General features: G+C 48.1%; 1 protein-coding gene across 1 annotated transcript in view; it reads left to right on the forward strand.

Moving 5' to 3' along the window:
* LOC308275562 (multidrug and toxin extrusion protein 2-like) overlaps positions 1 to 11,855 on the forward strand; it is a gene marked incomplete at both ends in the record, with an annotated part of 28,777 nt that extends 16,922 nt beyond the window's left edge. The window contains 10 exons of the mRNA XM_080713926.1: positions 152 to 249; positions 1,232 to 1,345; positions 2,815 to 2,882; positions 4,180 to 4,288; positions 5,113 to 5,188; positions 7,292 to 7,361; positions 8,953 to 9,085; positions 10,430 to 10,524; positions 10,900 to 10,954; positions 11,617 to 11,855. Coding sequence (XP_080570052.1) covers positions 152 to 249; positions 1,232 to 1,345; positions 2,815 to 2,882; positions 4,180 to 4,288; positions 5,113 to 5,188; positions 7,292 to 7,361; positions 8,953 to 9,085; positions 10,430 to 10,524; positions 10,900 to 10,954; positions 11,617 to 11,855 — 1,057 coding nt within the window. The remainder of the gene's footprint in view (positions 1 to 151; positions 250 to 1,231; positions 1,346 to 2,814; positions 2,883 to 4,179; positions 4,289 to 5,112; positions 5,189 to 7,291; positions 7,362 to 8,952; positions 9,086 to 10,429; positions 10,525 to 10,899; positions 10,955 to 11,616) is intronic.
* Positions 11,856 to 15,361: the final 3,506 nt, after the last annotated feature.

Here is a 15,361-nt window from a genome sequence, read left to right on the forward strand (position 1 = left end):
AAATAATAATAAAATAAAAATACAATAAAAATTCTACAGGCCCTGCAGGCTTGTCTAATGGCGATCCGCAGTGCAGATCCAGAGCCAGCGGGTGTTGTCTGTGGCTGGGTTTGGGAGGCGCCCGGCGGTAATGGTGTCTTTTGTCCTCCAGGGGCTCTGCCTGGGCCAACACCACCTCCCAGTTCGTCCTGTCCGCTCTGCTTTTCCTCTATGTGTGGTGGAAGAGAATCCACGTGGCCACCTGGGGAGGTACGGCGCCGCGGCTTTCTTACCTTGGGTGACTCGCTGCTCAAGGAGGGGTAATTCTAGTTTCTGAAACATATTTGTCTGCAAGGAGTTTTTTGTTTCATCTTTGGGGAAATCTAAAAGGTACAAAAAGTTTTTAAGTCTCCAAAGATAGAAAAGTTACAGAGTGAAGGCATGATTTTTTTTTCTTTGATGTCCACAAAATCGCTTTTGTTCAGAGAAGTCTGTTTACAGTTACTGAGTTTAACAACTAATATTTAATGAATTAAAATGACTAGTAGAGCCGGGTGTGGTGGCGCCCGCTTGTAATCCCCGCGCTTGGGAGGCGGAGACAGGAGGATCGCACAGGTTCGAAGCCAGCCTCGCTGGCGTAAGAGACCCTGTTTCAAAAATATAAAATAGGTCTGGGAGTGTAGCCCCAAGGTAGAAGGGCTTCCAGGAACCCCAGTACCACCAAAAAAAAAAAAAAAATGACTAGTAGAAGATCCTAGTTTCTCCTTGTAACTTACCCTGTTCTATGAAAGTAAAGTTTCACTAATGTCTTATTAACTCAGGTGAGTAAATTGAATTCTTTTTTTTTTTTTTTTTCAGTACTGGGAATGGAACCCAGGGGCATTCTACCTCTGAGCTACACCCTAGCCCTATTTTTTTTTTTTTTTTTGGTGGTACTAGGTGTGGAACCCAGGGGCTTTTCTACCTCCGGGCTATACTCCCAGACCTATTTTATACTTTATTTGGAAACAGGGTCTCACTAAGTTGCTGAGAGCCTCACTCAGCAGCCGAGGCTGGCTTTGAACCTGTGCGATCCTCCTGTCTCAGCCTCCCAAGTACTGGGGTCACAGGTGTGCGCCACCACGCGCGCTTTGTATTTTGTTGGAGAACTGAGGCTACTCCTGGTCTCTGGCCGCGAGGAGGAGGTGAAACACCTTGGCTAGTGTCCAAGGCCGCGGGGCAGTAACCGGGAGTTTTCTGCCCTGCTCTCCAGGCTGGACCAGGGAGTGCTTCCAGGAGTGGGGCTCCTACATCCGCCTGGCCCTGCCCAGCATGTTCATGGTGTGCATTGAGTGGTGGACCTTCGAGATCGGAACCTTCCTTGCAGGTCCGTCAGCTCCCCAGCGGCTCACCCCACATCTCCAGAGCTTTCCTGCAAGTTTGGCCTCCGGGTCCTGTGCGCCACCTTCCCGGGCTTCGCGAGGGGCTCGTCATGAGCACAAACCCACCGCCAGCCAGGCGCACATTCGCATTGAGAGGGGGCTTCAGTGCCACCAAACAGCCCGGGCAGGCTGCTGGTGAGGGGTTAGCCAAGGGCCGCACGATGGGAGGATGAATGTCCCCACGCCAGGGCGCCCCACGCTCACCCCGCTGTGCTGCGGCTGACACCAGCTGGTGGGGCTCCCAGACAGGTTTGGTGTTTTTGAGGGGTCCCGCTATGTTGCCCAGGCTGGCCTTGAACTCCTGGGCTCAGCCGATCCTCCCGCCTCAGCCTCCTGAGTAGCTGGGACACAGGCGTGTGCGTCAGGTGCTTCTAGCCAAGCTTTTCTTTTTTTAATTCCTTTTATTTTCTCCCTTCTTCCCTCCCTCCGTCCTTCCTTCCTTCCTTCCTTCCTTCTCTTCTTTCTCTTTCTTTCTTCCTTTCTTCTGAACCCAGGGGCATTTTACCTCAAAGCCACATCAGCCCTATTTTATTTATTTATTTCTATTACATTTATTTATTTATTTATTTATTTAGTGGTACTGGGGATTGAACACCAAGGACCTTCTACCTCTGAGCTTCTACCTCTGAACCACTCCCACAGCCCCCCTTTTTATTTACTTTTTTTTTTTTTTGTGTGTGTGTGTGTGTGTGGTACTGGGGGTAGAACCCAGGGGCTTTTTACCTCCAGGCTCTACTCCCAGATCTATTTTATACTTTATTTGGAAACAGGGTCTCACTGAGTTGCTGAGAGCCTCACCAAGTAGCCGAGGCTGGCTTCGAACCCATGAGATCCTTCTGTCTCAGCCTCCCCAGCGCGGGGATGACAAACGCGCGTCACCACGCCCGGCCTACTTTTTCATTTTGAAACAGGATCTCACTAAGTTTCCCAGGATACTCACTAAGTTGCCGAGGCTGGCCTTGAACCTCCTGTCTCAGCCTCCCAAGTACTGAGGGATGGCAGGCGCATGCTGCCATGCCTGGCGTCGGCCCAGCTTTGAAGGCTTTCACAAACACAGCGGGGTTGATTGGGCTGCCGTAGCCGTGACCTGTATTTCGGTCCCAGGTAGTCACCTTTGCCATCATTTTTTGTGTGTGTGTGGTACCTGGGATGGAGCCCAGGGGCATTCTACCCCCAAGCTACACCTCCAGCTCTATTTTTTATCCTTTATTTTGAAACAGGGTCTCACTGAGTTGCAAAGGGCCCCACTAAGTAGTAGCCGAGTCTGGCTATGAACCTGCGATCCTCCTGTCCCAGCCTCCCGAATGCTGGGATGACAAGCCTGCGCCACCACAACTGGCTTGGCCTCGTTAATTTAAATTAAAATAGCCTCCTTTCCCACATTTGCCGTTGCCCACGCGCGTCTGTATTGCAGGGCTGATCAACGTGACAGAGCTCGGAGCCCAGGCCATCGTTTACGAACTGGCCTCTGCGGCCTACATGGTAAGAAGCAGAACCCTGCAGGGGGGCTGGGGCGCCTCTGCGGAATCCTTGTGGGCCTCGTCCTGCAGTCGCTCGGAGGTAGACGGGTTCCATCCCCAGTACCACAAACACACAAAATAAAATAAAAGGGGGGAACAGACCTACTTCACAAGTAAAGAGTGAATGAGATGGGGCATTGAAGACGCTCAGTGGGAAGCCCGCGCAGCACAGGCGCCCCGCCACAGAGCGCGGTGCCAGGGGCCGGTGGCGGGGCGGCCCGGGGCCCTGCTCCTGTGTGGCTTCTGGCCCCGGGAGACAGAGCAGAAGAGGAAATAGGTCGATGAGAACGCCACAGAGATCGTTTACATTCGCACCGTGAGGAGGCAAAGCCGGGGCTGAGGTCTGTGAAAATCGGTGGATAGAGTGAGTGTGTGTGTGTCTGTGAATCACTGAGGATTGGATCCAGGGCATTCTACTTGTGAGGTGCACCTCCAGCCCTATTTATTTATTTATTTATTTATTTATTTAGTGCATGTGGTGCTGGGGATGGAACCCCAGCATTCTATCTCTGTTCTACACCCCGCCTCCTGTCGCATCCCTAAGGCTCCGTCCTGCAGAGCCCTGGGAAAGAACACACAAACACCGAGTCTATTGATGATGCTTCCTCTTTAATGCTTCCCCTTCAATGCGCACAGCAAGCAAATATATATCAGCCTCATAACCCCTCCCTCATCACCCTACTAACCCCAAGCTTCCCACAGCTAGGGCATGCGCATTCCTAACCCTCTCATAGGCGGGCTGGTGGTAGCACGAGGCGCTGCGTCACTGATCATCCGTAGGGCGCCTGATAGGGCTCACTGCGCAGGCTCAGGGCACCGCCAGCCTCGTGAGCCTCGTGACTTGGCAACATGCCTAGGCGCCATCTTGAGCCACTGCCCCATCCCGGTCTAGCCGAGCGGGCCCCGACAGCCTCCAAGCCCGATTTTTATTATTTATTTTATAACAGGGTCTCACTGAGTTGTAGAAGGCCTCACTAAGTAGCTGAGGCTGTCCTCCAACCTCTGCGATCCTCCTGTCTCAGCCTCCCGGGTGCTGGGATTCCAAGGGTGCGCCACCACACCCGGCTCCAACTCCTTACCAGTAGAGAAGCCAGGTATCAGGGAGGCTTGAGCCATTTGTTTCTGGTTACGCATCTGGATGTCATAGAATGAACTCCAGAACCCAGAGTGCCAGGTCTGCCTGGAGTGTCCGTGTGGCTGTACCAACGCTTAAACTTTCAGGGTTCTTGACAGTGTGATCATGGTTGTTCACGCTCCAGGTGCCCTTTGGCTTTGGTGTGGCCGCCAGCGTCCGAGTGGGCAACGCTCTAGGGGGCGGGAACGCCGAGCAGGCCCGCCGCTCCTGCATCACCGTCCTGCTGTGTGCGGGTGAGTACACTCCTGCCTCCCTACACACTAAATTAAAACCAAACCCAGAGCCGGGCGTGGTGGCGCACGCTTGTAATCCCCATGCTTGGGGGGCTGAGACAGGAGGATCGTGCAGGTTCAAAGCCAGCCTCAGCTACTGAGTGAGGCTCTCAGCAACTTAGTGAGACCCTGATTCCAAATAAAATATAAAATAGATCTAGGAGTGTAGCCAGGAAGTAGAAAAGCCCCTGCGTTCCATCCCCAGTACCACAAAAAAAACAAATCCATGGATCTAGCCAGGTGTGGCAGTGCACACTTGTAATCCCTATTTTTTTATTTTATTTTTATATTTATTTATTTATTTATTTATTTATTTGTTTGTTTGTTTGTTTGTTTATAGTACTGGGGGTGGAACCCAGGGGCTTTTCTGCCTCCAGGCTATACTCCCAAACCTATTTTATACTTATTTAGAAACAGAGTCTTACTAAATTGCTGAAAGCCTCACTCAGTAGCTGAGGCTGGCTTCGAACCTGCGCGATCCTCCTGTCTCAGCCTCCCAAGCGCGGGGATTACAAGCATGCGCCACCATGCCCAGCCTTTATTCTTTATTTTGAAACAGAGTCTCACTGAGTTGCAGAGGGCCTCACTAAGTAGCTGAGGCTGGCCGCGAACCGCGATCCTCCTATCTCAGCCTCCCGAGTCCTGGGATCACAAGAGTGCGCCACCACGCCCGGCTACATTAGCGCATTTCTTAAGCCTGTGGTACGCGGCCTCATGAGAGTTCAGCCCAGTGCCCATCACACCCCAGAGCCATCGGTTCTTGTTGCTGCTTCTGTACCTTCCAGGTGTGAGCGCGCTGGCAGTGGGAGTCGTCCTGGCGGCGCTGAAGGACGTGGTGGCCTATGTCTTCACGGGTGACAAGTACGTGCCCACTCTGGGGAGACAGCCTCGGTGCCCCGGCTCTGCTGGCCAGCTGGAGGGGCCAGCCTCAACCTCACAGGAAAACTCGAGCAGTAGCCAGGGATGAGAAACAGTCTGGAATTTGAGTTGGAGCGAGAAAAAAAAAAAAACATGAAAATCATCCCCACTCCCATACCACCCTGTTCACCATTTATCGGACCTGAGTGGACTTTTGCTCAAATATACACAGAAGACACGCCCGGGCTGGCCTCGTCCCCAGAGAGGCACCGTGTAGTCCAGGGCAGGACGGCATCCACGCCTGACTATTGCGCAGGAGTATTTGCAAATATTCCCCACCCAGTCAAAAGTTAAAATTTCCTGTATTTTTTTTCTTTTTCTTTTTCTTTTCCTTTCTTTCTTTCTTTCTTTCTTTCTTTCTTTCTTTCTTTCTTTTTTTTTTTTTTCCAGTACTGGGGATGGGACCCAGGGCCATTCTTCCTTCAAGCTACACCTCCAGCCCTATTTTTTATTCTTTATTTTGAAACAGGGTGTCATTGAGTTGCAAAGGGCCTAAGTCGCTGAGGCTGGCCCTGAACCTGCGATCCTCCTGTCTCAGCCGCCCGAATGCTGGGCTGACAAGCGTGCGCCACCATGCCCAGCTTTCTGTATTTTCTGTAACAATGTGCCAATGTGCTGGTCTGATTTTTAGGTATGCTAAAGGGTCTTTTTTTTTTTTTTCCTTCTTGCTTGCTTGTCTTTTTTTTTTTTTTTAAGTACTAGGAATTGAACCCAGGGTCATTCTACCTCTAAGCTACACACCCGGCCCAATTTTTATTTCTTTTTTGGAAACAGAGTCTCACTAGGTTGCTGAGAGCCTCGCTAGGTTGACAAGGCCGGCACTGAACCTGAGCTCCTCCTGTCTCAACCCCCTAGGTACTGGGATTACAAGCATGCGCCACCACACCCAGCCATAAAGTGTCTCTTGAATAAAAAAAAAAAAATCTTTACGGTTGGGGGATATAGCGGTTGGGGGATATAGCTCAGAGGTAGAGAACACTTGCCTAGGCTGTACAAGGTCCTGGGTTCCAGCCCAAGCTCTGGAATAAACAAACAAACAAACAAACAAACAACCTTCCTCATGAAAAAGCTTCAATAGTTTACACCAGTTGGCTCTTAATTTTTGTTAGGAAGAAATTCCGTTTGATTCTTTTCAAGTTGTGCTCTCCCAGTTTTCTTAGATCTTGCTGTTTTTAAACCAATTTCTAAACATATTCTTGTTTTGGTGCTGGGGATCGAACCTAGGGGTCCTCTATCACCGAATTACACCCCCAGCCCTTTTATTTTCTATTTTGAAATGGCGCTGCTAGTTGCCGAGGCTGGCCTCATACCTGTGATCCTCCTGCCTCAGCCTTCCAAGTCCTGGGATTACCTGTGTGAGCCATGGCGCCTGGCTCCGCACCCATAAATGGATTTTTATGCATTACCCTCTAAGAGTGGCAACCTAGTCTGTGTTCTTTTTAACTTAAATTCTATATAGCAGCCGGGCGTGGTGGCACACACTTGTCATCCCAGCATTCGGGAGGCTGAGACAGGAGGATGGCGGTTCGCGGACAGCCTCAGCTACTTGGTGAGGCCCTCCGCAACTCAATGAGACCCTGTTTTAAAATAAAGAATAAAAAATAAGGCTGGGGGTGTAGCTCGGAGGTAGAATGCCCCTGGGTTCCATCCCCAGACCCGCAAAATATATATATAATTTGGATTAGTAGCTGGGCGTGGTGGTGCATGCTTGTAATTCTAGCATTCCAGAGGTTGAGACCAGAGGATCACGTTCTGAGGACAACCTCAGCTACTCAGCAAGGCCCTTTGCAACTCAGTGAGACCCTGTTTCAAAAATGAAAAGACTTAAAAAAAAAAAAAAGTAGGGCTGAGGGTGTGGCTCGGAGGTACAATGCCCCTGAGTTCCATCCCCAATACCGCAAAAAAAAAAAAAAAACAAAAAAACAGCATTAGCAAGGGCTGTTATGTTATGCACTTTATTTATTTGTTAAAAAGAAAGGGGCCGTTTGGGATGAATGACTAGGCTGTGACTTGGAGGCTGCTGACTCCGTTCTTTCCCGCCAACAGAGACATCATTTCCCTCGTGAGTCAAGTGATGCCCATCTTTGCTCCTTTCCATCTATTTGATGCAATCGCTGTGAGTATTCAGATGATTTTTACTTTGATATGCATAGCCAAATGGTTTCGTGTTTCCACTTTTTTTTTTTTTTGGACTGGGAGTTGACACCAGGGATGTTCTAACACCTCTGAGCTACACTACTGTTTTTAATTTTTTAAATTTCAAAACAGGGTCTTGAAAAGTTGATGAGGGTCTCACTAAGTAGTAGAATCTGGCCTCAAGCCTGTGAGCCTCCTTTCTCAGCCTCCCAAGGAATGGGATGATAGGTGTGCACCTCGCTGTGTTTCTAGCTTTTTAACTTAAAATTGAATGTCCCTCCCTCCCTCCCTCCCATCCATCTTTCTTTCTTTCTTTCTTTCTTTCTTTCTTTCTTTCTTTCTTTCTTTCTTTCTTTCTTTCTTTCTTTCTTTCCTGTGGTACTGGAGATGGAACCCAGGAGCATTCTATCTCCAAGCTATACCCCCAGCCCTATTTTTTATTCTTTTTTTTTTTTTGTGGTACTGGGGGTGGAACCCAGAGGCTTTCTACTTCCAGGCTATACTCCCAGACCCATTTATATTGTTATTTGGAAACAGGGTCTCACTAAGTTGCTGAGAGCCTCACTAAGTAGCTGAGGCTGGCTTTGAACCTGTGTGATCCTCCTGTCTCAGCCTCCCAAGTGCAGGGATTACAAGCATGCACCACCACGCCTGGCTTATTCTTTATTTTGAAACAGGGTCTGAGCCGGGCGTGGTGGTGCACTCTTGTAATCCCCAGGCTTGGGAGGCGGAGACAGGAGGATCACACAGGTTCGAAGCCAGCCATACTGGCTTAAGAGACCCTGTTCCCAAATAAAAAAATAAATAAAAATAGGTCTGGAAGTGTAGCCCAGAGGTAGTAGGGCTTCCAGGAACCCCAGAACCACCAAAAATAAAAAAAACAGGGTCAGAGTTGCAAAGGACCTCACTAAGTAGCTGAGGCTGTCTGCGAACCGCGATCCTCCCGTCTCAGCCTCCTGAATGCTGGGATGACAAGTGTGCGCCACCACGCCCGGCTACCTGATGGTTTTTTTTTTTTTTTTTTTGGTGGTACTGGGGTTCCTGGAAGCCCTTCTACCTCCGGGCTACACTCCCAGGCCTATTTTTACATTTTTAATTGGAAACAGGGTCTCCTAAGCCAGCGCGCGTGGCTGGCTTCGAACCTGCGCGATCCTCCTGTCTCTGCCTCCCAAGCGTGGGGATTACAAGCGTGCGCCACCACGCCCGGCTACCTGATGGTTTTTGATGAAAACTTCTGAGGTTTTATTTTTTTGTTGTTAACACACTCTCCCCACCCTTTCTCTCTGTCTCCCTCTCTCTCTTCCTCTTTTTTCTCTTTCCCTTCCCTTCTCTCCTTCCTCCTTTCTTCAGAGAGGGGAATGGAACCTGGGGCTCACACTAGGCTCTCCCACTGAGCTAGATTCCCATCCGTTAACATAACTTTAGAATCAAAGTGTTTTCCGTAACTTCTTTTGGTTAATGTACTGTCTGCTTGTATCCAGAGTTACGGGGCCACATCAGACTTGTGAGGTGCTGAGGCCTCGCTCTGTACAAAGCCGCCCTCTGTACAAGGCTGGTTTTCTTCTCTTTAGGGCACCTGCGGTGGAGTCCTGAGGGGTACAGGAGAACAAAAGATGGGCGCTATCTTGAACGCCATTGGTTACTATGCTTTTGGTTTCCCGATTGGAGTGTCTCTGATGTTTGCTACTAAACTTGGGATAATAGGTATGTGTTGGAGGCCTCAGGGACCCGCCTCAAATCTCACTTGTCATATTAAGATAAGTTGCTCAAGCTATAGAGCAGTGGGCTGGAAAGTTGCCCCATGGAGTAGGGAAAAGGATGTGTTCTCCTCTAATACATATGCAGTGCCTTCTTTGTACAGGGTAAACCAGAAACACAGTATTGCACAAAATACACAAGCCCTGCCCTCGCCGATTATACAGCTAGTCTATTGCTGTTGGGTCAAGCACTGCACAAGAGAACGGGGGTACTGCAGCAGTGAGGGGCTCCGGGCAGGGAACATTGGAGCCCTGCTGGCTCCTCAGAACAGCTCCCTGAGCAACGTGCATTAGCTCAGGCCTGAGCCGCAGGCAGAGCTAGCTATCCAGAGGAGCTGGGCAGTGTTGGCTGAATGTGCTTTCCCTGTCCAGTGGTCTTGGCAAACTTGCTGAGAGTCCGCTGGCTGTAGATGTGTGAAATCATTTCTAGACTGTCCTGTCTGTTGCGCTGACTTGTATTTCTATCCATTTGCCGCATCACACCGCCTTGATTACTGTAGTACATTTGGGAATCAGGAAGTGTGAATCCTCCAGCCTTGTCCTTTTTTCAGTTTTCTTTGGGCTTCAGAGGCCCCTTGTGATTCTATATGGATTTAAGGATTAGTTTTTCCCATTTCTGTATGGAAGGCCATGGGGATTTTGACCAGGATTGTACTGAAGCTGTAGATCACTTTGGAGAGTACTGCCACTTTAACAATATTAAGTCTTCCAATCCATGAACATGGGCTACCTCCCCATTTATTTAGGTCTTTAATTTTCTATAGTTAATGATGGCAGGTTTTTTTGTTTTTGTTTGTTTGTTTGTTTGTTTGTTTTTGTGATACTGGGGATGGAACCCGGAGGCTTTCTACCTCTGGGATATACTCCCAGACCTATTTTCTATTTTATTTGGAAACAGGATCTCACTAAGTTGCTGAGAGCCTCACTAAGTAGCTGAGGCTGGCTTCGAACCTGTGCGATCCTCCTGTCTCTGCCTCCCAACCGCTGGGATTACAAGTGTGCGCCCCCACGCCCAGCTTTTTCCTACTTTTTTATTCTTTATTTTGAAACAGGGTCTCACTGAGTTGAAAAGGGCCTCACTAAGTAGCTGAGGCTGACCTTGAACTGTGATCCTCCTGTCTCAGCCTCTGATCCTGGGATGACAAGCACGTACCACCCCACCTGGCTTTAGAAAAGTTAATTTAATTGAAAACTTTGCTTGGTGGATGGTGGCTCACTGGGGAGAATTGAAAGGGCTGTAGGAACAGAATTGAAGAAAACCTAAAGTCAGATACTCCTTTGCCACCCACAGGGCTCTGGTCTGGATTGATAGTTTGTGTGTTCTTCCAAGCACTTTTCTATTTGGTGTACATCCTGAGGACCGACTGGAATAGCGTGGCTGAGCAGGTACTGTTGCGGATCTCCCTGACCTGGTGACGCAGTGTGGAATCTGTCAGGGTCCAAGAGATAAAATGCCTCTGGCCCCAAGACTCACTGTGCTTTTTTGGGGGGAGGGTCTGGGGATAGAACCCAGGGGCATTCGACCTCCGAGCTACACCCCCCAGCCCTATTTTTTATTCTTTATTTTGAAACCGGGTCTCACTGAGTTGCAGAGGGCCTCACTAAGTAGCTGAGGCTGTCCGCGAACCACGATCCTCCTGCCTCAGCCTCCCGAATGCTGGGATGACAGCGTGCGCCACCACGCCCGGCTCTAAGTTTTAACAAAGGACTACCAGTTTGACTTGATCTATACCTCGTCTACTCACACGATTTTGTTTTTAGGCACAGGTTCGAGCTGGGCTAAAGAGCAGTAGAGAGTCCATACTGACCTCCGCAGGTATTAGAAGCTATTCTCTCTTGTATCTATTTCTGCCTTACAAAGACTGAAACCAAAGGTGGCCAGCGATGTTTACTACTTTCTGATCTCCTGTTCAGTGAAATGTGTTCTGGCAGGAATTGGCCAGATCAATTCAGAGTGCTCCCATGTCTGTTTTTCTTTGTTTTTTTTGTTGTTTTTTTTTCTGTTGTTGTTTTGGTGGTACTGGGAACAGAACCCTTCTGCGTCCTGGCTACACCCCCAGACCTATTCCCCAGACCTATTTTATATTTTATTTGGAAACAGGGTCTCTTAAGCCAGCGAGGCTAGCTTCAAACCTGTGCGATCTTCCTGTCTCCCACCTCTCAAGCGCAGGGATTACAAGCGTGCGCCACCACGCCCGGCCATAACGTCCTTTAAAAAGAAAAAAATTGGTACTGGGAATTGAACCCAGGGGCAATCTACCTCCAAGCTACCCCTGCAGCCCTATTTTATCTTTTATTTTGAAACAGGGTCTAGCTGCTGAGGGCCTAAATTGTTGAGGCTGGCCTCAAACCCGTGATCCTCCTGTCTCAGCCTCCAGAGTCCTGGGATCACAGCCCTGTGCCACCATGCCCCGGCTCGATGTATCTTTTAACTCTGCTCGGTACATTAACACATGCCGTACTGTTGTCTGCAAACAGATCTCCCAAACCTGGAAAGAGAAGTCGCCGACGGTGTAATACTGCCTGATATCATCAGACCGGAGAGCCAGACCGCCCAGCTCATGACGCCGGAGGAGAACAGCGCGCGCGCGGTGACCACCCTCGGGCACGTCTTGACTGGCCGCCAGCTGCTCATCTACCGGGGCGCAGCTCTGGCCGTGGCTCTGGCCGTCCTTCTGGCCGGAGTTTTAATAAGGGTTTTTGGTGACCGTGGATGAGAGAGAAGTGGCATCATTCTACAAACGGAAGTGATGATTCTCTGCTGCGTATTAAATGTGGAAGGTAACCCTGTCATCGGGTGGTTTCATTTGCAACCGTGGGTAGAAGGGATACCAAGGAGGCTCCTTGGTTATTCCAAGAAACTGCACAGTCACATTGGAGACCAAGAAAGGGGCCAAAGCAACTATTATTATTATTATTATTATTATTATTATTATTGGTTCTGAGAATTGAATCTAGGGCCTGTGCAAGATAGGGAGGCAGCGTACCACTGAACTACACCCTGGATCCCAATGAGATAAAGTTTTTGTTTGTTTTTGTTTTGTTTATTTTTTTTATGGTTCTGAGGATTAAACTCAGGGGCATTCTGCCTCTGAGCTATACCCCCAGTCCTGTTTTATTTATTTTTATTTTTTTATTTTGGAACGGGGTCTCACTAAGTTGCTGAGGCTGGCCTCAAACCTGTCATCCTCCTGTCTCAGCCTCCCAAGTCCTGTGATCCCTCACACTCTGCTATGCAACTGTCGTTTTAAGTCTGCTTTTCCCTGTTAATTTCATCATGGCTTCCAAGTATGTAAATTTAATTTCCCTACTATAAATGTTTTTTACTTTTTCTGGTATGGAATATCCTTTCAGAAAAGTGGTTCATTGTCTTTTAAAATATTACTGTGGATCTGTTCTCTTCTTTTCTTTCTTTCTTTCTTTTTTTTTTTATTTCTCTGTTAATACACTCTGTCCTGGCAGTGAGTGATTTTAAGTATCTATCTCAGGTATTGTCATGTAAAGTTTTGTAAGTTAAATACCTTAAAATTTGAAATGTATGCTGGCAGTATTTGGGGCTATAATCTCAGTGTAAAACAATAACTTTTAGATTCTTTTTCAAAATAGCCATGGCAACTCTCAGGCTAATTAGAAAATAAATCTTCCTTATTTGAGCATGGTCTGAAGAGTTGGCTGCCTGTGATTGGCTGAAGTTTGGTTGTTTGTAATTGTTTGAATTCTGGTTATTTGTTATGAAAAAATATTCGGTACTTCTGCAATAGGTGTTGGGTCCTTTACTTACCGAGGCAACAGTGCAGTTTGTTATGTAAAAACTTAGAGAAGCGAGAGCCTCCCCACAGTGGCCTCTGGCTTCCCGACTAACGCCAACAACCACCTGGGTTGCGTAATACCAGGAAAGGCCCCATCTGTACTAGAGGATAACTGTTTAGGTATGAACACTTTTATTTTTGGTACTGGGGATGGAACCCCGGGCTATTCTCCCTCCAAACTGCACCCCCAGCGCTTTTTAGTTTTTATTTTGAAACAGGGTCTCATTACTGGCCATCTCCCTACCTCAGCCTCCCAAGGACGGGGATTATAGGTGTCAGAAGGGAGAGCAGTCTTTCCTACTGAAATGACGAGGGCACCTAGAAACCGGCTGGCTGTCATCTTGTAACTGTAGCTCAGGCGTCCCTGAATAACTGTTTTTCTTTTTCTTTTTCTTTTTTTGTGGTACTAGAGGTGGAACCCAGGGGCTCTCTACCTCTGGGCTACACTCCCAGACCTATTTTATATTTTATTCGGAAACAGGATCTTACCAAGTTGCTGAGGGCCTCACTAAGTAGCTGAGGCCGTCCATGAACAGTGATCCTCCTGTCTTAGCCTCCCAAATGGTGGGATTACAAGTGTGCACCACCACGCCTGGCTCTCCTTGCCTTATTTTTAACCCATAGTAAGAATACACACACACACACACACACACACACACACACACACACACTTAAAAGCCCTAGGATCACAAGAAGCCTTGCCTGGCACATAGCTATAGAGAAAGTCGAGCATGGTGGCCCATGCTTGTAATCCCAGCACTTGAGAGGCCAAGACAGGAAGATCATGGTTCTCGAACAGCCTAGGTTACTTAGTGAGGCCCTTTGCAACTCAGTGAGACCCTGTTTCAAAATACAGAATAAAAAATAGGGCTGGGGTGTAGATCGGAGATCGAATGCCCCTGGGTTCCATCCCCAGTACCGTGGGTGGAGGGAAGAAACCTTTTTTTTTTTTTTTTAAGTGAAAAGGTTGGAGATCATAAACAGGCATATAATTACTAGTGTCTGGCTGGGCGTGGTGGCTCACGCTTGTAATCCCCGTGCGCTTGGGAGGCTGAGACAGGAGGATTGCGCAGGTTCAAAGCCAGCCTCAGCTACTTAGTGAGGCTCTCAGCAAGTTAGTGAGACCCTGTTTCCAATAAAATATAAAATAGGTCTGGGAGTATAGCCCGGAGGTAAAAAGCCTCTGGGTTCCACCCCCAGTGCCACAAAAAAAAAAAAAAAAAAAAAAAAAAGACTAGAGTCTACTGTTTTCCTGAAAGTAGCTTGTGGTCCTCATCCCAGGCATCCTGAAGTGGTAGTTTCATTGGCTTTTTAGGTACTTAAGTGACTGTATCATCTTCAGAAGCTAGAAAACAGAATGTTTCGGTCTGAGAGTCTAGTAAAAGAATTCGTAGCCCTCTCTTTGGTTTCAGAAGTATATCACCTTGTTCTGTTAAAGCATTTGGTTGAGAGTTGTTGCTTTTTTAAGGTTTTTTTTTTCCTTTTTCTTTTTGTCTCTTTGGAACCGGGGATCCAACTCAGAGCACCGCACCTGTAAAGCAGGCGCTTCGCCACCGAGCTACAACCCGGCCCTGAGGTTGAGGTTTTCAAATATGCCCAATAAACAACATCAATTGGGTTTTGCTAATATAGGAAATACACAAGAGCTGGTAGCGCCAGATGCTCAGTGATTGCGGGTCAGAATCACAATAGATTCTTTATGTGAAACCCACACGTCTTTTGTGTGTGGTACTGGAGATTAAACTCTCGGATATTCTAACTCCAGCCTACACCCCCAGCCCTTTTTATATTTTTTTGTTTTGAGACAGGATCTCACTAAGTTGCTGAGAGTCCCTCTAAGTTGCTGAGGCTGGCCTTGAACCTTCCATCCTCCTGTCTCAACCTCTCAGGCACTGGGATTACAGGCATGCATCACCATTTTTTTTTTTTTTTCTGGGTCTGGGGATAGAACCCAGGGGCATTTGACCTCCGAGCTACACTCCTTATTTTGAAACAGTTTGAAACAGGGTCTAAGTTGCGGAGCACCACCAAGTTCTTGAAAGAAATCCTTGTGTCTTATCCTTAGTAGGAGAGGCAGCTCTTTGGTCCTCAGAGATGAATTTACCTTAGGTGATACTGATTCCTCTTCTAATTTTGCACTGAATTATTCTTTACGGTTTTAAAAAATGGCTAGCACGGCTCATAGTTCAGTTTACCGTACATAATTTATGCTTACACAATGTTTGCTCAGATTTACAGTTGGCTTCCCTTTCAGATTAGATAAAAATGATAGCAACAGTTACTCTATGGTGACCTTTGAGCTACTGTAACACTGGCCCACAGGACTGGGTTTGGCCTTAACTGGCTTGCTTTCCACAGGCCATCCCCACTTGTTTTTTTGTTTGTTTGTTTTTGCGGGTCTGGGGGTGGAACCC

The sequence above is a fragment of the Muscardinus avellanarius genome (assembly GCF_963383645.1).
Source record: "Muscardinus avellanarius genome assembly, chromosome: 16".
Taxonomy (NCBI): domain Eukaryota; kingdom Metazoa; phylum Chordata; class Mammalia; order Rodentia; family Gliridae; genus Muscardinus; species Muscardinus avellanarius.